Source organism: Oncorhynchus nerka, linkage group LG24 (genome assembly GCF_034236695.1).
Source record: "Oncorhynchus nerka isolate Pitt River linkage group LG24, Oner_Uvic_2.0, whole genome shotgun sequence".
Taxonomy (NCBI): domain Eukaryota; kingdom Metazoa; phylum Chordata; class Actinopteri; order Salmoniformes; family Salmonidae; genus Oncorhynchus; species Oncorhynchus nerka.
This window is the reverse complement of record NC_088419.1, coordinates 15,155,972-15,182,439: the sequence shown is the minus strand read 5'-3', so window position 1 is coordinate 15,182,439 and position 26,468 is coordinate 15,155,972. Positions and strand designations below refer to the sequence as shown.

Sequence of the window (26,468 nt, the reverse complement as noted above, 5' to 3'; positions counted from 1 at the left end):
GTGTTTGACCAAATATAATGCTATTTCTCTGTAAACAAATTAACAACAGACTTTCAGCATGCTTATAGAGAAGGGCACTCAACATGTACTGCACTGACACAAATGACTGATGATTGGTTGAAAGAAATTGCTAATAACACGATTGTGGGAGCTGTACTGTTAGATTTCAGTGCAGCCTTTGATATTATTGACCATAACCTGTCGTTGAGAAAGCGTATGTGTTATGCCTTTTCAACTTCTGCCATATTGTGGATTCATATATATCTATCTAATAGAACTCAGAGGGTTTTCTTTAATAGAAGCTTCTCTAATGTCAAACATGTAAAGTGAGGTGTACCGCAGGGCAGCTCTCTAGGTAAAAAACTGTCATGGGGAGAGGTCTGTCAGTAACAAAGAGATGCTCTGCTTTTCTGACACTACACTCCAAAAAGCAAGTCCTGCAGGCTCTAGTTTAGTCTTATCTTGATGATTGCCCAGTCGTGTGGTCGAGTGCTCAAGGACAGACCTAGTTAAGTTGCATTTGAACTAGAACAAAGCGGCACGTCTTGCTATTTATTGTAATCAGAGGACTAATATAAATACTATGCATGTCTAAGAGTTGAGGAGAGATTGACTGCATCACTTCTTATTTTTCTAAGAATCATTAATGTGTTGAAAATCCCAAATTGTTTGCATAGTGAACTTACACACAGCTCTGAGACACACACTTACCCCACCAGACATGCCACCAGGGGTCTTTTCACAGTCCCCAAATCCAGAACAAATGCAAGAAAGCGTACAGTTCCATCTCACATTGCTCAAATGAACAACAAACCTGGTTTCAAAAAGCAGATAAAGCAACACCTTACGGCACAATGCCTCTCCCCTATTTGACCTAGATAGTTTGTGTGTATGTTTGTGTGTATTGATATGTAGGCTTGTGTGCCTTTTTTAAATTGATGTAGTTCTGTCCTTGAGCTGTTCTTGTCTATTAATGTTCAGTATTACAGTGGCAAGAAAAAGTATGTGAACCCTTTGGAATTACCTGGATTTCTGCATAAATTTGACATAAAATTTGATCCGACCTTCATAAGAGTCACAAAAATGGACAAACACAGTGTGCTTTAACTAATATCACACACATTATTGTATGTTTCTTGTCTATATTGAATACATCATTTAAACATTCACAGTGTAGCTTGGGAAAAGTATGTGAACCATTAGGCTAATGACTTCTCCAAAAGCTAATTGGAGTCAGGAGTCAGCTAACCTGGAGTCCAATCAATGAGACAAGATTGGAGATGTTGGTTAGAGCTGCCCTGCCCCATAAAAAACTCTTCACAAAATGTGAGTTTGCTATTCACAAGAAGCATTGCCTGATGTGTCCATGCCTCGGAACAAAAGAGATCTCAGAAGACCTAAGATTAAGAATTGTTGCCTTGCATAAATTCTGGAAAAGATTAGAAAACTATCTCTAAAAGTCAGTCCATGGTAAGACAAATTGTCTATAAATGGAGAAATTTCAGCACTGTTGCTACTCTTCCTAAGAGTGGCCGTCTTCCATAGATGCGCTGAATGCACAGAATGCTCAATGAGGTTAAGAAGAATCCTAGAGTGTCAGAATCTCTGGAAGATTCTAAAATCTCTGTTGACAAGTCTACAATACGTAAAACACTAAACAAGAATGGTGTTCATGGGAGGATATCATGGAAGAAGCCACTGCTGTCCAAAAAAAAAACCTTGCTGCACTGAAGCTGTCTGAAGTTCGCAAAAGAGCACCTGGATGTTCCACAGTGCTAATGGCAAAATATTCTGTGGACAGATTAAACTGAAGTTGTGTTGTTTAGAAGGAACACACAACACTATGTGTGGAGAAAAAAAGGCACCGCACACCAACATCAAAAACTCATCTCAACTATAAACTACGGTCGAGGGAGCATCATGGTTTGGGGCTGCTTTGATGTCTCAGGGCCTGGACAGCTTGCTATCATTGATAGAAAAATGAATTCCCAAGTTTATCAAGACATTTTGCAGGAGAATGTAAGGCTGCCAATTGAAGCTCAACAGAAGTTAGGTGATGCAACAGAACAACATTCCAAAACACAGAAGTAAATCAATAACAGAATGGCTTGAAAATACGCCTTCTGGAGTGGCCCAGTCAGTCCTGACCTCAAGCCGATTGAGATGCTGTGTCATGACCTCTAAAGAGCAGTTCACACCAGACATCCCAAGAACATTGTGGAACTGAAACAATTTTGTAAAGAGAAACGATCCAAAATTCCTCCTGACTGTTGTGCAGGTCTGATCCGCAATTACAGAAAACGTTTGGTTGAGGTTATTGCTGCCAAAGGAGGGTCAACCTGTTATTAAATCCAAGGGTTCACATACTTTTTCCAACCTGCACTATGAATGATTACATGGTGTGTTCAGTGAAGACATGAAAACGTATAATTGTTTGTGTGTTATTAGTTTAAGTTTGTCTATTGTTGTGACTTAGATGAAGATCTGATAACATTTTACGACAAATTTTGGTAGAAATTCAGGTAATTCTAAAGGGTTCACATACGTTTTCTTCCCACTGTATGTCATGTTTCATGTTTTGTGTGGATCCCAGGAAGAGAAGCTGCTGCTTCCTCAACAGCTACTGGAGATCCTAATAAAACGCCAACAAATACCAAACTACCTTTGTCTTTTGCCCCTTCTCTGCCTCTTTCTCCTTTCTTCTTCTCCTTCCATTTCCTCCCCCCTCCCCCATTTTTCCTTAACAGGTGGAGCCCTACGTGATGTTCAAGAAGTCAGACAAGCCGCTGTATGGCAACGACCGCTTTGAAGGCTACTGCATCGACCTTCTCCGCGAGCTCTCAGCGATCCTGGGCTTCCGCTATGAGGTGAGTGGCTTCCCATGTGTCTCAGTTGGCGTAGCATGGTGCTTGTAACACCAGGGTTCTGGGATCAATCACAATGGTATGAAAATGAATGTGTGTACTACTACAAGTTTCTACTAAATTACATATATAGTTAATATTAATATTAATAGTTGTTGCTGTAGTCATTCTTATTCTCATTAATAGGTGCGCCTGGTGGAGGACGGGAAGTACGGGGCGCTGGAGGAGAGCACGGGCCAGTGGAGCGGCATGGTCAGGGAGCTCATGGACCATGTGAGTAGGGGGAGGAGAAGTGGACTGTTGTCATGGTTACCAGAGTGGTTATTGGTGGGTTGCCGTGTTAACGAGGTTACGGTTGGTTGGATCATGGATACAATGGAGCTTCATGGGCTTCAGATAGGTTCAGAGGTTATGTCTATAATGGAGTTTCATGGTCTTCAGATAGGTTCAGAGGTTATGTCTATAATGGAGTTTCATGGTCTTCAGATAGGTTCAGAAGTTATGTCTATAATGGAGTTTAATGGTCTTCAGATAGGTTCAAAGGTTATGTCTATAATGTAGCTTCATGGTTGACCCTGAGGACCTGCATATTTGTCCTACAAATGGAGCCGAAATTGAGCTTGTTTCTCAATATAAGTACCTGGGTTGGATTGATGACAAGTTGTCCTTCATAACACAATTAAAATCTGACTAAGATGCTAAGATCCAAGATTGTTTTTATATATTGAAATAAATCATGCTTCAGTATTGAAAATAGGAGAAAGATTGTCAAATAACGTTTCTCCCTGTATTGGATTTTGGTGATATTGTTTACCTGCTGTTTTGAAACCCTAGGACACAGTCTACCATTCCACGGTACGTTTTATCACAGCATGTTAGGACTCATCATTGTAGTCTGTATAAAATGTGGGATGGACCTCTCTGTCTGTAAGAAGAGAGCTGCATTCTCTTTCATTTATTTCCATAGCAATCTGACAGAATCTCCCTCCATATGTAACGTCATGAATTAAGTTAAGAGTCATAAGTTATCTAAATCCGTTCTCAGGAATGGATAACACTAGAGATCCCTGCAATCTCCACAGATTTGGGAAAATCTGCATTGAGTTTTTTTGCCCCTAATTTGTTGAACAATCTGCCGAGTTCACTGCAGTTAGATGTGCTGGTGTCACGGTGTCACTCAGGCAGTTTAATTACTGATTGACGACTTTTATGTAGTTGAATGTGATTGAATTTATTAAATATGTTTATTTTGGTTGATTGTGTTCTGAATTATATTGTTTTAAAACACATACATGTGTATGTTTTATTTAGAGGTCGACCGATTATGATCTTTCAACGCTGATACCGATGACGATTCTTGGAGGACCAAAAAAAGCTGAGTTTCGTGGTCTTAATCGGACGGTTTTTATATACATACTTGTAATAATTACAACAATAATGAATGGACACTTTTATTTTAACTTAACATACAGTGCCTTGCGAAAGTATTCGGCCCCCTTGAACTTTGCGAACTTTTGCCACATTTCAGGCTTCAAACATAAAGATATAAAACTATATTTTTTGTGAAGAATCAACAACAAGTGGGACACAATCATGAAGTGGAACGACATTAATTGGATATTTCAAACTTTTTTAACAAATCAAAAACTGAAAAATAAGGCGTGCAAAATTATTCAGCCCCTTTACTTTCAGTGCAGCAAACTCTCTCCAGATGTTCAGTGAGGATCTCTGAATGATCCAATGTTGACCTAATGACTAATGATGATAAATACAATCCACCTGTGTGTAATCAAGTCTCCGTATAAATGCACCTGCACTGTGATAGTCTCAGAGGTCCGTTAAAAGCGCAGAGAGCATCATGAAGAACAAGGAACACACCAGGCAGGTCCGAGATACTGTTGTGAAGAAGTTTAAAGCCGGATTTGTATACAAAAAGATTTCCCAAGCTTTAAACATCCCAAGGAGCACTGTGCAAACGATAATATTGAAATGGAAGGAGTATCAGACCACTGCAAATCTACCAAGACCTGGCCATCCCTCTAAACTTTCAGCTCATACAAGGAGAAGACTGATCAGAGATGCAGCCAAGAGGCCCATGATCACTCTGGATGAACTGCAGAGATCTACAGCTGAGGTGGGAGACTCTGTCCATAGGACAACAATCAGTCGTATATTACACAAATCTGGCCTTTATGGAAGAGTGGCAAGAAGAAAGCCATTTCTTAAAGATATCCATAAAAAGTGTAGTTTAAAGTTTGCCACAAGCCACCTGGGAGACACACCAAACATGTGGAAGAAGGTGCTCTGGTCAGATGAAACCAAAATTGAATTTTTTGGCAACAATGCAAAACGTTATGTTTGGCGTAAAAGCAACACAGCTCATCACCCTGAACACACCATCTCCACTGTCAAACATGGTGGTGGCAGCATCATGGTTTGGGCCTGCTTTTCTTCAGCAGGGACAGGGAAGATGGTTAAAATGGATGGGAAGATGGATGGAACCAAATACAGGACCATTCTGGAAGAAAACCTGATGGAGTCTGCAAAAGACCTGAGACTGGGACGGAGATTTGTCTTCCAACAAGACAATGATCCAAAACATAAAGCAAAATCTACAATGGAATGGTTCAAAAATAAACATATCCAGGTGTTAGAATGGCCAAGTCAAAGTCCAGACCTGAATCCAATCGAGAATCTGTGGAAAGAACTGAAAACTGCTGTTCACAAATGCTCTCCATCCAACCTCACTGAGCTCGAGCTGTTTTGCAAGGAGGAATGGGAAAAAATGTCAGTCTCTCGATGTGCAAAACTGATAGAGACATACCCCAAGCGACTTACAGCTGTAATCGCAGCAAAAGGTGGCGCTACAAAGTATTAACTTAAGGGGGCTGAATAATTTTGCACGCCCAATTTTTCAGTATTTGATTTGTTAAAAATGTTTGAAATATCCAATAAATGTTGTTCCACTTCATGATTGTGTCCCACTTGTTGTTGATTCTTCACAAAAAAATACAGTTTTATATCTTTATGTTTGAAGCCTGAAATGTGGCAAAAGGTCGCAAAGTTCGAGGGGGCCGAATACTTTCGCAAGGCACTGTAATACAGAAATAAAAATCAATTTAGTCTCAAATAAATAATGAAACATGTTCAATTTGGTTTAAATAATGCAAAAACACAGTGCTGGAGAAGAAAGTAAAAGTGCAGTATGTACCATGTAAAAAAGCTAACTTTTAAGTTCCTTGCTCAGAACATGAGAACATATGAAAGCTGGTGGTTCCTTTTAACATGAGTCTTCAATATTCCCAGTTAAGAAGTTTTAGGTTGTCGTTATTATAGGAATTATAGTACTATTTCTCTCTATAATATTTGGATTTCATGTACCTTTGACTATTGGATGTTCTTATAGGCACTATAGTATTGCCAGCCTAATCTCGGGAGTTGATAGGCTTGAAGTCATAAACAGCGCTGTGCTTCAAGCATTGCGACGAGCTGTTGGCAAATGCAGGAAGGTGCTGCTTGAATCACTGCTTACGAACCTGCTGCGGCCTACCACCACTCAGTCAGACTGCTCTATCAAATATCAAATCATAGACTTAATTATAATATAATAAACACACAGAAATACGAGCCTTAGGTCATTAATATGGTCAAATCCGGAAACTATCATTTCGAAAAACAAACGTTTATCCTTTCAGTGAAATACGGAACCGTTCCGTATTTTATCTAACGGGTGGCATCCCTAAGTCTAAATATTGCTGTTACATTGCACAACCGTCAATGTTATGTCATAATTATGTAAAATTCTGGCAAATTAATTACGGTCTTTGTTAGGAAGAAATGGTCTTCACACAGTTCGCAACGAGCCAGGCGTCCCAAACTGCTCCATATACCCTGACTCTGCTTGCACAGAACGCAAGAAAAGTGACACAATTTTCTTAGTTAATATTGCCTGCTAGCATGAATTTCTTTTAACTAAATATGCAGGTTTAAAAATATATACTTGTGTATTGATTTTAAGAAAGGCTTTGATGTTTATGTTTAGGTACATTGGTGCAACGACATTTCACGAATGCGCTTGTTAAATCATCACCCATTTGGCGAAGTAGGCTTTGATTCGATGATAAATTAACAGGCACTGCATTGATTATTTGCAACGCAGGACAAGCTAGTTAAACTAGTAATATCATCAACCATGTGTAGTTACCTAGTGATTATGTTCATTAAGATTGATTGTTTTTAGTTTAATGCTAGCTAGCAACTTACCTTGGCTCCTTGCTGCACCTGTGTAACAGGTGGTCTGCCACACAGTCTCCTCGTGGAGTGCAATGTTATTGGCCATAATCGGCATCCAAAAATGCAGATTACCGATTGTTATGAAACCTTGAAATCGGCCATGCCGATTAATCGGTCGACCTCTAGTTTCATTATTCTGTTTTTATTGTAATGTATACAGGGCTTTCCACCCAAAACAGTGTGACTTCCTGTTTAAATAAAAGTTAAATAAAAATAAATAAATGGTCTTCAGATGGGTTCAGAGGTTATATCTACAGTATAATGGGGTCTGTTTTGGGTGGTGCACAAATTATAATAGGGACGCTTTTCAGTTCTTTGACTTCCCAGTTCCCACTAACTACATTACACCTTCATTTAGCAAGGTAAGTTATATTTCAAATAAAACAACCTAGTCCCTTGTCTATCTCAGCTTTTTTAATGTGATACCAAATCCCCTGATTGGTGAACTCCAACAAGACATCAAACAGATCTGGGGCCAGGCTGGGGTGAACCAGCCTGGCCCCAGATCTGTTTGATGTCTTGTCCTATAGCCAGGGTCACGTCAAACATGTTATCAAGATGGCACAAACAGATCTGGGACCAGGCTATCTTCCCCATCTCTCTTCGCAGAAAGCAGACCTAGCAGTGGCTCCGTTGGCCATCACCTACGTGAGGGAGAAGGTCATCGACTTCTCCAAGCCCTTCATGACCCTGGGGATAAGTATCCTCTACCGCAAGCCCAACGGAACCAACCCGGGCGTCTTCTCCTTCCTCAACCCCCTCTCACCCGATATCTGGATGTATATTCTGCTGGCTTACTTGGGTGTCAGTTGTGTGCTGTTTGTCATAGCCAGGTAACATGCCAGCCCCTCGCTTTCACAAACCAGACAGTGGCTTTTCTCTGCAACTCATGATACTAAAACCAGAATGTGGTGTTATTCTACCTCTAAAATGTCAACTCTATGCCTTAAAGGAAAGCTTTTACAGTGAAGTGGGACAGTCTGACAGACTGTGTATATGCCCTTAAGCTCATGTAAACATTTACATTTACATTTAAGTCATTTAGCAGACGCTCTTATCCAGAGCGACTTACAAATTGGTGCTTTCACCTTATGACATCCAGTGGAACAGCCACTTTACAATAGTGCATCTAGGTCTTTTAAGGGGGGGGGAGAAGGATTACTTTATCCTATCCTAGGTATTCCTTAAAGAGGTGGGGTTTCAGGTGTCTCCGGAAGGTGGTGATTGACTCCGCTGTCCTGGCGTCGTGAGGGAGTTTGTTCCACCATTGGGGGCCAGAGCAGCGAACAGTTTTGACTGGGCTGAGCGGGAACTGTACTTCCTCAGTGGTAGGGAGGCGAGCAGGCCAGAGGTGGATGAACGCAGTGCCCTTGTTTGGGTGTAGGGCCTGATCAGAGCCTGGAGGTAGTGAGGTGCCGTTCCCCTCACAGCTCCGTAGGCAAGCACCATGGTCTTGTAGCGGATGCGAGCTTCAACTGGAAGCCAGTGGAGAGAGCGGAGGAGCGGGGTGACGTGAGAGAACTTGGGAAGGTTGAACACCAGACGGGCTGCGGCGTTCTGGATGAGTTGTAGGGGTTTAATGGCACAGGCAGGGAGCCCAGCCAACAGCGAGTTGCAGTAATCCAGACGGGAGATGACAAGTGCCTGGATTAGGACCTGCGCCGCTTCCTGTGTGAGGCAGGGTCGTACTCTGCGGATGTTGTAGAGCATGAACCTACAGGAACGGGCCACCGCCTTGATGTTATTTGAGAACGACAGGGTGTTGTCCAGGATCACGCCAAGGTTCTTAGCGCTCTGGGACGAGGACACAATGGAGTTGTCAACCGTGATGGCGAGATCATGGAACGGGCAGTCCTTCCCGGGAGGAAGAGCAGCTCCGTCTTGCCGAGGTTCAGCTTGAGGTGATGATCCGTCATCCACACTGATATGTCTGCCAGACATGCAGAGATGCGATTCGCCACCTGGTCGTCAGAAGGGGGAAAGGAGAAGATTAATTGTGTGTCGTCTGCATAGCAATGATAGGAGAGACCATGTGAGGTTATGACAGAGCCAAGTGACTTGGTGTATAGCGAGAATAGGAGAGGGCCTAGAACAGAGCCCTGGGGGACACCAGTGGTGAGAGCGCGTGGTGAGGAGACGGATTCTCGCCACGCCACCTGGTAGGAGCGACCTGTCAGGTAGGACGCAATCCAAGCGTGGGCCGCGCCGGGAGATGCCCAACTCGGAGAGGGTGGAGAGGAGGATCTGATGGTTCACAGTATCGAAGGCAGCCGATAGGTCTAGAAGGATGAGAGCAGAGGAGAGAGAGTTAGCTTTAGCAGTGCGGAGCGCCTCCGTGATACAGAGAAGAGCAGTCTCAGTTGAATGACTAGTCTTGAAACCTGACTGATTTGGATCAAGAAGGTCATTCTGAGAGAGATAGCGGGAGAGCTGGCCAAGGACGGCACGTTCAAGAGTTTTGGAGAGAAAAGAAAGAAGGGATACTGGTCTGTAGTTGTTGACATCGGAGGGATCGAGTGTAGGTTTTTTCAGAAGGGGTGCAACTCTCGCTCTCTTGAAGACGGGAGGGACGTAGCCAGCGGTCAGGGATGAGTTGATGAGCGAGGTGAGGTAAGGGAGAAGGTCACCGGAGATGGTCTGGAGAAGAGAGGAGGGGATAGGGTCAAGCGGGCAGGTTGTTGGGCGGCCGGCCGTCACAAGACGTGAGATGTCATCTGGAGAGAGAGGGGAGAAAGAGGTCAGAGCACAGGGTAGGGCAGTGTGAGCAGAACCAGCGGTGTCGTTTGACTTAGCAAACGAGGATCGGATGTCGTCGACCTTCTTTTCAAAATGGTTGACGAAGTCATCTGCAGAGAGGGAGGAGGGGGAGGGGGAGGAGGATTCAAGAGGGAGGAGAAGGTGGCAAAGAGCTTCCTAGGGTTAGAGGCAGATGCTTGGAATTTAGAGTGGTAGAAAGTGGCTTTAGCAGCAGAGACAGAGGAGGAAAATGTAGAGAGGAGGGAGTGAAAGGATGCCAGGTCTGCAGGGAGGCGAGTTTTCCTCCATTTCCGCTCGGCTGCCCGGAGCCCTGTTCTGTGAGCTCGCAATGAGTCGTCGAGCCACGGAGCGGGAGGGGAGGACCGAGCCGGCCTGGAGGATAGGGGACATAGAGAGTCAAAGGATGCAGAAAGGGAGGAGAGGAGGGTTGAGGAGGCAGAATCAGGAGATAGGTTGGAGAAGGTTTGAGCAGAGGGAAGAGATGATAGGATGGAAGAGGAGAGAGTAGCGGGGAGAGAGAGCGAAGGTTGGGACGGCGCGATACCATCCGAGTAGGGGCAGTGTGGGAAGTGTTGGATGAGAGCGAGAGGGAAAAGGATACAAGGTAGTGGTCGGAGACTTGGAGGGAGTTGCAGTGAGGTTAGTGGAGGAACAGCATCTAGTAAAGATGAGGTCGAGCGTATTGCCTGCCTTGTGAGTAGGGGGAAGGTGAGAGGGTGAGGTCAAAAGAGGAGAGGAGTGGAAAGAAGGAGGCAGAGAGGAATGAGTCAAAGGTAGACGTGGGGAGGTTAAAGTCGCCCAGAACTGTGAGAGGTGAGCCGTCCTCAGGAAAGGAGCTTATCAAGGCATCAAGCTCATTGATGAACTCTCCGAGGGAACCTGGAGGGCGATAAATGATAAGGATGTTAAGCTTGAAAGGGCTGGTAACTGTGACAGCATGGAATTCAAAGGAGGCGATAGACAGATGGGTAAGGGGAGAAAGAGAGAATGACCACTTGGGAGAGATGAGGATCCCGGTGCCACCACCCCGCTGACCAGAAGCTCTCGGGGTGTGCGAGAGCACGTGGGCGGACGAAGAGAGAGCAGTAGGAGTAGCGGTGTTGTCTGTGGTGATCCATGTTTCCGTCAGAGCCAAGAAGTCGAGGGACTGGAGGGAGACATAGGCTGAGATGAACTCTGCCTTGTTGGCCGCAGATCGGCAGTTCCAGAGGCTACCGGAGACCTGGAACTCCACTGGGTCGTGCGCGCTGGGACCACCAGATTAGGGTGGCTGCGGCCATGCAGTGTGGAGCGTTTGTATGGTCTGTGCAGAGAGGAGAGAACAGGGATAGACAGACACATAGTTGACAGGCTAGAGAAGAGGCTACGCTAATGCAGAGGAGATTGGAATGACAAGTGGACTACACGTCTCGAATGTTCAGAAAGTTAAGCTTACGTAGCAAGAATCTAATTGACTAAAATGATTAAAATGATAAAGATATCTTATGTAAAGTATTGCGGACATGCCCTGGCTCCAGACTGAGGAAAATATGAAACAATCAGTGTGAGGCCTTGTCTGACCTTTGGTTATATATTGGTGTGCTCAGTGTTAGGCATTGAAAACAGTATGTTTATTTAGCTATTATAAGTGTAGTAGTATCTTAGTAGGCAAAACTGGTTGCAATGACATAATTATGAAGTAGTATTGTATGCTGGTTGTAAAATGATGTTTTTAAGACACCCTTTTCACAACCAGAAAAATACGTCTTTAGATGGTTGTAATCTGGTTATCTGGATCCAGAAAACCAGTTCACACACAGAATATGATGTTATTGGGAAGTCCCATTACAAATTATCACCGCTGGGTAGTAGAATTCCCCTGACCAAAGCATTGCTACGTAATCCTATGTAGAAAAGTGTTAACTAACCCCAGAACTCTGGGGTGCCAGCTGTTACGTGTTCTTTGGTTTAACCCCAAGAGTTTTGTGGTTAATGCACTTATTCCAAATGTTACTGGCATTATGATCAGCTGAGAGGAAGGCAACAACTGTCACCTAAGTTGGTTCAGAATATGCACTTATTTTATTGCAATCTTTTTCGAATGTATGTTGGGTAAGTTTCTCTATATTTTCAATGTAGCCTTTCCATGGTCCTACGTTTACACAGTGAAATGAACCCAGATATAGCTGCAAGCATGTTTGTGTGTTTCTGCATGATGTGTGTTTGACATTGTGCTTATTATAACACATCCACTTCCTTGAACTGTGTGCCAACATAATGGAAATGGAAATGGTTCTGTGAACCACGCTGCTCTCCTGGTGAATAACCTTGCCCGAAACGTGAAGACATGGTCTTAGGAGGCTTTAGCTCAGCAGGCTAAAACAGTGCAATGGCGATTGCCTCTACATCATTGTGTTCATTATCAGATAACTCGTTCTATGTCTTCCATAGGGGTGTTGATGTGTAATAGCTCAAAGCCTGCTATATGCTATTTTCCCCCAGGCGTCAACTTGCTGAGCTGAGCTCTCTCATAATTGAAGTATTGATTAAAACATATTGATTGGTTGAGTCCCTTTATGTCAAGGATATTGTTTTCTTTAATCCCCTACAAATAGAACTCTAACGAATTGAAAGCTAATTGACCCACATCCAAAGGACTAAAAGGAAGGATTTTCCTACGTTCTACAACATTTTAGTTTTATTCAGTTCCTAACGAAATGTAGTTCTTTAAATGCTCTTCCTTTATTGAGAAAGAAATTTGTTGAAATTCCCTCAGACGGTGTTCACAACCATAGAACACCTACGTATTGGAGTCGCGAAAAATATCTCAGAGACCTCGGACAATGCATGGGCCACCATACACAATAAGGTCCCTGTCATTGCATGTACATATAGAGTTGTTCCTCATTCTGGCTAACACACTATATAAGCACAAATCACAGTGTTAGGCTCTTTCCTTCACACACACACACACACACACACACACACACACACACACACACACACACACACACACACACACACACACACACACACACACACACACACACACACACACACTCAAACACATTCTCTCACACATACATATACACACATGCACAGACACACACACACACCTACACACACCTCTCCTCAGATGCCCTGAGACAAGAAGGGAAACAGATCTATAAAACCGGCTAGAGTGATTGAGTCCAGCAGACAGCTAATAGGAGGGTGCCTGATGAGTTTTTATGGCTGTGGATAGGAGGAGAGAAGAGGAGAGGAGGATGGGAGGAGAGGAGGATGAGAGGAGAGGATGAGAGGAGGAGTGTGAGATGAGAGGAGAGGAGGAAGAGTGGAGAGGAGAGGAGGAGAGAAGGATGAGAGGAGAGGAGGATAAGAGGAGAGAAGGATGAGGAGAGGAGAAGGAGGAGAGGAGGATGAGAGGATAGGAGAGAAGGATGAGAGGAGAGGAGAAGGAGGAGAGAAGGATGAGGAGAGGAGAAGGAGGAGAGGAGGATGAGAGGATAGGAGAGAAGGATGAGAGGAGAGGAGAAGGTTGAGAGGAGAGGAGGAGAGGAGGATGAGAGGTGAGGAGGAGAGAAAGATGAGAGGAGAGAAGGATGAGAGGAGGAGTCCTTTTGTTATTCTGTGTGGGACTCTGCATGTCCCCTGTCTGCGCTCTGTCTGTGTGTCTGTGTGTGTGCCATCTGTGTTTGTGTGTATGCCATCTGTGTGTGTGCATGTACGTGTACGTGAGTGTGTATGTGTGTGTGTGTGAGTGTGCATGTGCATGTGTGCGCAGGGTGACACTTCTCTATTGCGGGAATCAGTGTGCAGAACACAACCCAGAGGAATACAGGAGTGGAACGCACAGCAAAACCTCTCTCACACACACACACACAATGCGTTTCACACTGTCACACAATGTCACAAACCACATGATGCCACAGGGGACATTGAGCGGTGGTGCACGGTCGCCAGCGGTTACAAGGAGACGGAGCTCATTGACATTCTGGCCTGTCAGGCGGTCGGATGGGGCTGGCAGGAAGTTTAATGGCCCACAATTCATCATGTTTGTGGAATAAACGTCCCTTTATTACAGAGAACCATAAACACTAAGCAAAGTCATACTGATGAAATGTGGTTACAGTTTACAGTGGGATGTAGTGGTAAACACAAAGGTTGGTAAATGAACAACAACGCTAACTTTATTTCATAAATGACAATGTGTGTAAAACAGCGTTTACCCTCTGCTGGTGCTATTCATGTGAGAAGTATACACTGAGTGTACAAAACATTAAGAATACCTTCCTAATATTGATTTGCTCCTGCTTTGGTCCTCAGAACAGCTTCAATTCGTCAGGGCATGGACTCTACAAGGTGTTGAAAGCGTTCCACAGGGATGCTGGCCCGTGTTGACTCTAATATCTCCCACTAATATCTCCCACAGTTGTGTCAAGTTGGCTGGATGTCCTTTGAGTGGTGGACCATTCTTGATACACACAGAAAACTGTTGAGCGTGAAAAACCCAGCAGTTTTGCCATTCTTGACACTCAAACCGGTGCGCCTGGCACCTAATACCATATCCCATTCATAAGCACTTACACTCCCGTTCAGAAGTTTGGAGTTACTTAGTAATGACCTGATTTTGGAAAAAAAAAAGCACATTTTTCGTCCATTAAAATAACATCAAATGAATCAGGAATACAGTGTAAACATTGTTAATGTTGTAAATGACTATTGTAGCTGGAAACAGATGATTTTTTATGGAATATCTACATAGGCGTACAGAGGATTCCTGTGTTCCAATGGCACTGTTGTTAGCTAATCCAAGTTTATCATTTTAAAAGGCTCATTTATCATTAGAAAACCCTTTTGCAATTATGTTAGCACCGCTGAAAACTGTTGTTAGCTAATCCAAGTTTATCATTTTAAAAGGCTCATTTATCATTAGAAAACCCTTTTGCAATTATGTTAGCACCGCTGAAAACTGTTGTTCTGATTAAAGAAGCAATAAAACTGGCCTTTTTTAGACTCGTTGAGTATCTGGAGCATCAGCATTTGTGGGTTCGATTACAGGATCAAAATGGCCAGAAACAAAGACCTTTCTTCTGAAACTTGTCAGTCTATTCTTGTTCTAGGAAATTAAGGCTAATCCATGCAAGAAATTGCTAAGAAACTGAAGATTCAAAATGTGTAGAGTATTTTTGGGTGTCAGGGAAAATGTATGGAGTAAAAAGTACAGAATTTTCTTTAGGAATGTAGTGAAGTAAAAGTTAACAGTTATCAAAAATAGAAATTGTGAAGTACAAATACCCACAAAAACTACTTAAGTAGTACTTTAAAGTATTTTTACTTAAGTACTTCACATCACTTCATATTGGATGTTATATAGGTGATCAGACATGCCCATATTAGGCAATTCCTAATGCTAACCCAATCCCACTCTCAGGTCCTGATGCCTCATGCTAACCCAATCCCACTCTCAGGTCCTCATGCCTAATGCTAACCCAATCCCACTCTAAGGTCCTGATGCCTAATGCTAACCCAATCCCACTCTAAGGTCCTGATGCCTAATGCTAACCCAATCCCACTCTCAGATCCTGATGCCTAATACTAACCCAATCCCACTCTCAGGTCCTGATGCCTAATGCTAACCCAATCCCACTCGCAGGTCCTGATGCCTAAAGCTAACCCAATCCCACTCTCAGGTCCTGATGCCTAATGCTAACCCAATCCCACTCTAAGGTCCTGATGCCTAATGCTAACCCAATCCCACTCTCAGGTCCTGATGCCTAATGCTAACCCAATCACACACACAGGTTCTGATGCCTAATGCTAACCAAATCACACTCTCAGGTCCTGATGCCTAATGCTAACCCAATCACACACACAGGTCCTGATGCCTAATGCTAACCCAATCCCACTCTCAGGTTCTGATGCCTAATGCTAATCCAATCACACTCTCAGGTCCTGATGCCTAATACTAACCAAATCACACTCTCAGGTTCTGATGCCTAATACTAACCAAATCACACTCTCAGGTTCTGATGCCCAATGCTAATCCAATCACACTGCTAATTTGATGCCACTCTCACTTAATAAGCTTTTACTGCAGTGGGCTAAATCAGGGTCACAAAGTGTTTCTTGGTAGACTTAAACAAATCTAATTTGAACCAAAAGTATACACCTCACACACATGGTTATGGGCTTAAACAAAGAATATACATATACCATGGCAGATATAGAGTTGAAATGTATTATGTTTTGAGTTTGCATCCCAATATTACACTTCATATAAAGAACAGAAGACTGAAATGTAACAAAACCGTTTGACATTGACCTGACTTTCTGCGTATAAAAAAAGTGTATTAATTATGAAATTATTAAAAGTATTAATAACATTACACCCATGAAGCCACTATGTCATTTGACTGCAGTTAAGGGCTCCCATAATAAAGGAGGAATATCCCGAGGGAGGGCATGGAGGCATCAGGAAGGAAGAAGGTAGAGAGGAAGGGGGAGTCGAGGGAGAGGGGGAGTCGATGAATCTCAATGAGCTCCATAGATGATCAGGGATGGGGACGTTATCTCCAGTGACAGTGTTATTCCACTCCATCGATCGGGCCTCACAATAAACTGAAGGCATTTGAATACGTCAATATGTTGATCTAGGGGAAAGGGTAAATTATTTGTGTTTGGTCTCCAGTGGAGAATAGGAATCTAAGGCCATAGTAAAAGCTTGTAAGAGCGTCAATTCGAGTCCGAGACAAGACCAAGACTGGGGGGGAGACCGAGTCAAGACCGAGACCAAGTCAAGACCAGGACCAGAAAAAAGCTAGTCCAATTTAAGACCATTATTGTAGTTTTGTCAAATCACCAAATAATAAGAGTTCAAAATGTCCGGTATTTCTGTGTTTATATTTCAGAACAACATATGGATTCCTTAGACATTCATTATTGTGAAAAAACGCATGCTGAGGTCAAATTGAGTTATTACTAACCCAAACACAGTGGGGAACAATTGGCCTTCTATGCCTTCAGAAAAGTTCTAAGGATTTATAAAATAATTATTAGAATAATAGAATAATAATGGTAAAAATATTATTATTTTATTATTTTTAATGATTTTCTGATTTAATCTCTTAATTTTTTATTGGAAAGGGTTAACACTGAAGAGAAAAAAATATCCAATCTGTTTTTTTTGGGGGGGTCTCTGGGGAGGTAAAGCTACAGTTGCTTGCTAAGTCAGCCATTGGCTAGGCCATCAGAAGCTAGATAAAGGCATCTGTCACTCAACATAGGTCAACATTTTGGAGTGGCAGTGGAATCAACCAATCACATTTTGACTTAATGAGTGGGACCGTTTTTACAAAAACGTATGGAAAGTGCCTTCTTGAAGGCTAATAGCGAGCAGTAGTTTTCCCAAGGTCTAGCTAGCTAGCTTTTGTTGTCGGCTAGTTTGCAGCGGCTGCAACAGGTGTTATCAAAGAGGATGTTTTTGCAAATGTTTTAGCTTCTCCCTTTTCAAAGATAACTTTCAACAAGAAGTTAAGTTTCAAATGATCATCATCTGGTTTTTATTGCAGCATGCTTGCTGTTGTTAGCAATGTCTTTGAAAATTGATTATGCGTGTGAAACATTGTTGCATTTAAAGTGGAACTGACAGCATTTTAGCTAAATTAAATGTTATTAAAATCTGTTCACATATACCCCCAGAAAGATTTTTTTTTTTTTACATTTTGACAAGCGACCACTTAGATATAAGTGACAAGCACTACTAATATAATGGGCTTCACCATGTTTCATTGAAGTGTACTGCATAGCAGTGAAAGTTTAACATTATGATTCCGAATGACATCACCAAGAGGTAAAATATATAGTGAAAACAATAGTGGTCCTAAAACGGAACCTTGAGGAACACCCGAAATGTACAGTTGATTTGTCAGAGGACAAACCATCCACAGAGACAAACTGCTATCTTTCTGACAGATAAGATCTAATCCAGGCCAGAACTTGTCCGTGTAGACCAATTTAGGTTTCCAGTCTCTAAAAGAATGTGGTGATCGATGGTATCAAAAGCAGCACTAAGGTCTAGGAGCACGAGGACATATGCAGAGCCTTGGTCTGACGCCATTAAAAGATAATTTACCACCTTCACAAGTGCAGTCTCAGTTCTATGATGGGGTCTAAAGCCAGATTGAAGCGTTTCGTATACATTATTTGTCTTCAGGAAAGCAGTGAGTTGCTGAGCAACAGTTTTTTCAACAAAAAAATGCGAGGAATGGGAGACTCGATATTGGCCAATAGTTTTTTATATTTTCTGGGCCAATGTTTGGCTTTTTCAAGAGAGGCTTTATTACTGCCACTTTTAGTGAGTTTGGTACACATCCGGTGGATAGAGAGCCGTTTATTATGTTCAACATAGAAGGGCCATGCACAGGAAGCAGCACTTTCAGTAGTTTAGTTGGAATAGGGTCCAGTATGCAGCTGGAAGGTTTAGAGGCCATGATTATTTTCATCATTGTGTCAAGAGATATAGTACTAAAACACTTGAGTGTCTCCCTTGATCCTAGGTCCTGGCAGAGTTGTGTAGACTCAGGAAAACTGAGCTTTGGAGGAATACGCAGATTTAAAGAGGAGTGAAAGCAATCCTCTCTTGGGGAATGCTGCTTTTTAGTTAGCTTTGCGACAGTATCAAAAATACATTTTGGATTGTTCTTATTTTCCTCAATTAAGTTGGAAAAATAGGATGATTGAGCAGCAGTGAGGGCTCTTTGAAACTGCTCTTTGAAACTCTTTGAAACTGCAGTACTGTCTTACCAAGCTAGTCAGAAGACTTCCAGTTTGGTGTGGTGTCATTTCCGTTCCAATTTTCTGGAAGCTTGCTTCAGAGCTCGGGTATTTTCTGTATACCAGAGAGCTAGTTTCTCATGAAATTAGGTGGTTAATTTGTACTCTGACATCCTTGGGTAGGCGGAGGGAGTCTGGAAGGGCATCAAGGAATCTTTGTGTTGTCTGAGAATTTATAGAACGACTTGATGATCCTTGGTTAGGGTCTGAGCAGATTATTTGTTGCGATTGTAAACGTAATAAAATTGTGGTACTATAGTCCAGGATTATGAGGAAAAACATTAAGATCCACAACATTTATTCCATGGGACAAAACTAGGTCCAGAGTATGACTGTGGCAGTGAGTAGGTCCGGAGACATGTTGGACAAAACCCACTGAGTCGATGATGGCTCCGAAGCCTTTTGGCTTTGGAAACCCAAAGTTGAATGAAAAAAAATAGAGCGAGGAAAAAACTAAAAATATAAATGGTAATTAAAAAGTAAAAACCGTAAAGTTGTCAGGTAGAAAAGTAAGGTGAGCAACAAAATGCACAGCAGCACGTAAACAAGTCTGCAAGTTGTGACCGGAAAATGCCCTACTTGCTCTAGCAGAGCTGGTTAGGCTGTTTACATGTTATCTAGAGCTTTGTGACTAACTATGACTTTCTTTGCCTGCGTTTACTGACACTGGTCATATTCAGCAGGTGTTGCGCGTTTGTAAATTCATCAGTTGTTCTGCACTTTGGCACACTCAGACGAGAGTGCTCTGAAATCGGGGTAAATAGCCAGAGTGAATTTGTGAATGCAGGAGATATGCTAACTGCATAACAGTCGTTTAAGTTCTTTCTAGCTAACCCAATGACGCCTGCATCTCTAGCTGTGTATAGCCACCAAAAAAACGATATGAGGGGAAAAACTCAGTCACTCACCCACTCCTCCAATGGGATGACCTGACATCCTCCAAGAAGCTAGCTGTTAGGCTCCATGTTTTTAGCTTGCTACAGTTACACTAGCCTATTAGCCACATTATGACTGACTTGTGATCATTGCCCTAGATAGTTTGATTGTATTGACATTCCCAGCCTTAGTTACATTGTTTTTGTTTTTGTCCAGAATTTTGAGTCACTGAATCTGAAACAGTGCATCCCCAATGGAGGAAGCAAACAATGTATCAGGCCAGCTGGGATTTACAACCTGATAGCAATATGTTTTGGACTAACAAGAAATGTATTGGTGAATTATATGAATCATGCATTGAACTGCATCCATCTATTCTGCCCAAAATAACTTAGTGTACGTCATGGAACGTTGAGTCAAGTAGAACCTATTTTTAAAACCTCTTATAAAGTTGCTTTTGTAGCATAAACTGGGAATTTAACATTTTTGACTGATATTATGATTGTCTGTTTGTTTCATATCTGCAAAGTAGTTAAAACGCTGTCAGTTCCACTTTAAACTTTAGGTCACAGGTTACTTTGTGTGCTAAATGTGAAATATTTTTTGCAAAAGGTGTAAATTTAGATTGGGAAATGCTTAGATGTACGTTTAGATTGGTTGTGTTTTTGTATTCTTATGGTTGGGACCTACTGGCTTATTATGTCAGAGTTTATGGACTGCTTATCCTTTAACATCATGCTGTGTGTGACTGCTGTCTTCCCATCTGCTCTATGCAGGGGTGTAGTGGTGCTTTAACATCACGCTGTGTGTGACTGCTGTCTTTCCATCTGCTCTATGCAGGGGTGTAGTGGTGCTTTAACATCACGCTGTGTGTGACTGCTGTCTTCCCATCTGCTCTATGCAGGGGTGTAGTGGTGCTTTAACATCATGCTGTGTGTGACTGCTGTCTTCCCATCGGCTCTATGCAGGGGTGTAGTGGTGCTTTAACATCACGCTGTGTGTGACTGCTGTCTTCCCATCTGCTCTATGCAGGGGTGTAGTGGTGCTTTAACATCACGCTGCTGTCTTCCCATCTGCTCTATGCAGGGGTGTGACTGGGGTGTGTCTTTCCATCTGCTCTATGCAGGGGTGTGGTGCTTTAACATCACGCTGTGTGTGACTGCTGTCTTCCCATCTGCTCTATGCAGGGGTGTAGTGGTGCAACATCACGCTGTGTGTGACTGCTGTCTTCCCATCTGCTCTATGCAGGGGTGTAGTGGTGCTTTAACATCACGCTGTGTGTGACTTGTCTTCCCATCTGCTCTATGCAGGGGTGTAGTGGTGCTTTAACATCACGCTGTGTGTGACTGCTGTCTTCCCATCTGCTCTATGCAGGGGTGTAGTGGTGCTTTAACATCACGCTGTGTGTGACTGCTGTCTTCCCATCTGCTCTATGCAGGGGTGTAGTGGTGCTTTAACATCACGCTGTGTGTGACTGCTGTCTTCCCATCTGCTCTATGCAGGGTGTAGTGGTGCTTTAACATCACGCTGTGTGTGACTGCTGTCTTCCCATCTGCTCTATGCAGGGGTGTAGTGGTGCTTTAACATCACGCTGTGTGTGACTGTCTTCCCATCTGCTCTATGCAGTCTTCCCATCTGCTTCTCTGCTCTATGCAGGGGTGTAGTGGTGCTTTAACATCACGCTGTGTGTGACTGCTGTCTTCTGCTCATCTGCTTTAACATCACGCTGTGTGTGACTGCTGTCTTTCCATCTGCTCTATGCAGGGGTGTAGTGGTGCTTTAACATCACGCTGTGTGTGACTGCTGTCTTCCCATCTGCTCTATCACGCAGGGGTGTGTAGTGGTGCTTTAACATCACGCTGTGTGTGACTGCTGTCTTCCCATCTGCTCTATGCAGGGGTGTAGTGGTGCAACATCACGCTGTGGTGCTTTATCTGCTCTACATCACGCTGTGTGTGACTGCTGTCTTCCCATCCCTATCTGCTCTATGCAGGGGGGGTGTAGTGGTGCTTTAACATCACGCTGTGTGTGACTGCTGTCTTCCCATCTGCTCTATGTCTTTCCATCTGCTCTATCTGCAGGGGTGTAGTGGTGCTTTAACATCACGCTGTGTGTGACTGCTGTCTTCCCATCTGCTCTATGCAGGGGTGTAGTGGTGCTTTAACATCACGCTGTGTGTGACTGCTGTCTTCCCATCGGCTCTACAGGGGTGCAGTGGTGCGCTGTGTGTGACTGCTGTCTCCCCATCTGCTCTATGCAGGGGGTGTAGTGGTGCTTTAACATCACGCTGTGTGTGACTGCTGTCTTTCCATCTGCTCTATGCAGGGGTGTAGTGGTGCTTTAACATCACGCTGTGTGTGACTGCTGTCTTCCCATCTGCTCTATGCAGGGGATTAGCGGTGCTTTAACATCACGCTGTGTGTGACTGCTGTCTTTCCATCTGCTCTATGCAACATCACGGGGTGTATCTGCTCTATGGTGCTGCTTAACATCACGCTGTGTGTGACTGCTGTCTTCCCATCTGCTCTATGCAGGGGTGTAGTGGTGCTTTAACATCACGCTGTGTGTGACTGCTGTCTTCCCATCTGCTCTATGCAGGGGTGTAGTGGTGCTTTAACATCACGCTGTGTGTGACTGCTGTCTTTCCATCTGCTCTATGCAGGGGTGTAGTGGTGCTTTAACATCACGCTGTGTGTGACTGCTGTCTTCCCATCTGCTCTATGCAGGGGTGTAGTGGTGCTTTAACATCACGCTGTGTGTGACTGCTGTCTTTCCATCTGCTCTATGCAGGGGTGTAGTGGTGCTTTAACATCACGCTGTGTGTGACTGCTGTCTTTCCATCTGCTCTATGCAGGGGTGTAGTGGTGCTTCAACATCATGCTGTGTGTGACTGCTGTCTTGCCTGGAGAAGTGGGTATAGTCTAATTTTGCCACAATGTTCCCAAACGGCCCCCCAGCAAAGGAAAGGCCCCTGTTTTTTTCTCCTATAGATTATTCAGATTTTCACTCTCAAAATCACACCTTTTTTCTTTTAAAGGTTCACCACTCACAAATGTGAAGGTCTAAGTCCACAACAATGCTTAAACCAAATCAATGTGATTGAGTGGGCCTGTGAGGGCCTGACTCCCCAGTGGGTGGGCCTGGCTCCCCAGTGGGTGGGCCTGGCTCCCCAGTGGGTGGGCCTGTGAGGGCCTGGCTCCCCAGTGGGTGGGCCTGTGAAGGCCTGGCTCCCCAGTGGGTGGGCCTCTGTCCACCCAGGCCCATCCATGTCTATGCCCCTGATGCAAACATCACATGATGACAATTGTACATCACAAATAGCCTACGAACCAACACTTCTGACTATTTCAATACCTGGTTTGCATACCCATTGTTGCCTTAGTTAGCATTTACTGGCAGATAAATTGAAACATCTTTCCTACCCTACTGGATACCGATGTCATTCTTCTGTGAGCTGCTCCATGACAAAACAAGTTGAGAGCTGCACACTTACTGCCTGCAGACGAAATTATGCTGAAACTAGGCTGTGTGTGCGGGCGCATATGTGAATATATTTCACCTGCTTTGCAATTGTGTAGGCTACTTTGTGCATGATTTCTGTATTGTACTACATGATGGATAAGTCGTATACCTCCACTACACTACTTTGATATGCATAAATAGGGATTAAACAGTGAGTATAAGCAATGCCCACTGAGGGTATACAGCTCATACCTGTGTAAACCCTCGACTGCACCACTGACCCTTTGTGTTTTACATGAGTGTGCTGGTATTACCGTTTCTGTCCTTTCAGAATCACCAACCTGTCACACACTGGGTTCACCACTGAAGGCCTATACACTAGGTTCACCACTGAAGGCCTATACACTAGGTTCACCACTGAAGGCCTATACAGTAGGTTCACCACTAAAGGCCTATACACTAGGTTCACCACTGAAGGCCTGTACACTAGGTTCACCACTGAAGGCCTATACAGTAGGTTCACCACTGAAGGCCTATACAGTAGGTTCAACACTGAAGGCCTATACACTAGGTTCACCACTGAAGGCCTATACACTAGGTTCACCACTGAAGGCCTATACACTAGGTTCACCACTGAAGGCCTATACACTAGGGTCACCACTGAAGGCCTATACAGTAGGTTCACCACTGAAGGCCTATACACTAGGTTCACCACTGAAGGCCTATACACTAGGTTCACCACTGAAGGCCTATACACTAGGTTCACCACTGAAGGCCTATACACTAGGTTCACCACTGAAGGCCTATACACTAGGTTCACCACTGAAGGCCTATACACTAGGTTCACCACTGAAGGCCTATACACTAGGTTCACCACTGAAGGCCTATACACTAGGTTCACCACTGAAGGCCTATACACTAGGTTCACCACTGAAGGCCTATACACTAGGTTCACCACCGAAGGCCTATATACACTAGGCCTATACACTAGGGTCACCACTGAAGGCCTATACACTAGGTTCACCACTGAAGGCCTATACACTAGGTTCACCACTGAAGGCCTATACACTAGGTTCACCACCGAAGGCCTATACACTAGGGTCACCACTGAAGGCCTATACACTAGGTTCACCACTGAAGGCCTATACACTAGGTTCACCACTGAAGGCCTATACACTAGGTTCACCACTGAAGGCCTATACAGTAGGTTCACCACTGAAAGCCTATACACTAGGGTCACCACTGAAGGCCTATACACTAGGTTCACCACTGAAGGCCTATACACTAGGTTCACCACTGAAGGCCTATACAGTAGGTTCACCACTGAAGGCCTATACACTAGGTTCACCACTGAAGGCCTATACAGTAGGTTCACCACTGAAGGCCTATACAGTAGGTTCACCACTGAAGGCCTATACACTAGGTTCACCACTGAAGGCCTATACACTAGGTTCACCACTGAAGGCCTATACACTAGGTTCACCACTGAAGGCCTATACACTAGGTTCACCACTGAAGGCCTATACACTAGGTTCACCACTGAAGGCCTATACACTAGGTTCACCACTGAAGGCCTATACACTAGGTTCACCACTGAAGGCCTATACAGTAGGTTCACCACTGAAGGCCTATACAGTAGGTTCACCACTGGAGGCCTATACACTAGGGTCACCACTGAAGGCCTATACACTAGGTTCACCACTGAAGGCCTATACACCAGGTTCACCACTGAAGGCCTATACAGTAGGTTCACCACTGAAGGCCTATACACTAGGTTCACCACTGAAGGCCTATACAGTAGGTTCACCACTGAAGGCCTATACAGTAGGTTCACCACTGAAGGCCTATACACTAGGTTCACCACTGAAGGCCTATACACTAGGTTCACCACTGAAGGCCTATACACTAGGTTCACCACTGAAGGCCTATACACTAGGTTCACCACTGAAGGCCTATACACTAGGTTCACCACTGAAGGCCTATACACTAGGTTCACCACTGAAGGCCTATACACTAGGTTCACCACTGAAGGCCTATACACTAGGGTCACCACTGAAGGCCTATACACTAGGTTCACCACTGAAGGCCTATACAGTAGGTTCACCACTGAAGGCCTATACACTAGGTTCACCACCGAAGGCCTATACACTAGGGTCACCACTGAAGGCCTATACACTAGGTTCACCACTGAAGGCCTATACACTAGGGTCACCACTGAAGGCCTATACACTAGGTTCACCACTGAAGGCCTATACACTAGGTTCACCACCGAAGGCCTATACACTAGGGTCACCACTGAAGGCCTATACACTAGGTTCACCACTGAAGGCCTATACAGTAGGTTCACCACTGAAGGCCTATACACTAGGTTCACCACTGAAGGCCTATACACTAGGTTCACCACCGAAGGCCTATACACTAGGGTCACCACTGAAGGCCTATACAGTAGGTTCACCACTGAAGGCCTATACACTAGGTTCACCACTGAAGGCCTACACACTAGGTTCACCACTGGAGGCCTATACACTAGGTTCACCACTGAAGGCCTATACACTAGGTTTACCACTGAAGGTCTATACAGTAGGTTCACCACTGAAGGCCTATACACTAGGTTCACCACTGAAGGCCTATACACAAGGTTCACCACTGAAGGCCTATACACTAGGTTCACCACTGAAGGCCTATACACTAGGTTCACCACTGAAGGCCTATACACTAGGTTCACAACTGAAGGCCTATACACTAGGTTCACCACTGAAGGCCTACACACTAGGTTCACCACTGAAGGCATATACAGTAGGTTCACCATTGTACTAACCTGTCACACACTGAAGGCCTATAGGTTCTCCACTGAAGGCCTATAGGTTCACCACTGAAGGCCTATAGGTTCACCACTGAAGGCCTATAGGTTCTCCAATGAAGGCCTGACATGAATGTTACTGACACTTTCTCTCTGTGTACATCTAAGTGCGATACATGCTGCTTTGTTCTGGACCAACTGCAATTTACCTACAGTATGTCCTTCTTTGCCGCACATGACCACACAACTGGGAATTAGCCCAGGTGTGACAAAACTAGGGCCTGTAGGACTTGTCTGGTCGACTGAGATGTCAAGAAGGCAGAGCAACTCCTTATCGTGGACAGACTTCTTCCCATTTTAGCAACCATTGAGTCTATATGTTTTGACCATGACAGCTTGCTATCTAGGGTGACACCCAGCAGTTTAGTCTCCTAAACTTGCTCAATAGCCACATTAATCAATAATAGCTCTAAAGGAGGTTCAGCATTGAGCAAGTGATTTGTCACAAAAAAATATGCTTTCAGTTATTTAGATATTTTGCACCAGCCTATTGCTAGTTACCTATTCTATGTTAAGTGTCTCAGTTATTTATTTTACTGTTG

General features: G+C 44.0%; 1 protein-coding gene across 1 annotated transcript in view; it reads left to right on the top strand.

The window, feature by feature from the left end:
* LOC115116850 (glutamate receptor ionotropic, kainate 2-like) overlaps positions 1-26,468 on the top strand; it is a 188,783-nt gene that overhangs the window by 126,077 nt on the left and 36,238 nt on the right. Inside the window, exons 13-15 of the mRNA XM_065008472.1 lie at positions 2,748-2,867; positions 3,051-3,137; positions 7,767-7,990. Of these exons, the coding sequence (XP_064864544.1) occupies positions 2,748-2,867; positions 3,051-3,137; positions 7,767-7,990 (431 nt within the window). The remainder of the gene's footprint in view (positions 1-2,747; positions 2,868-3,050; positions 3,138-7,766; positions 7,991-26,468) is intronic.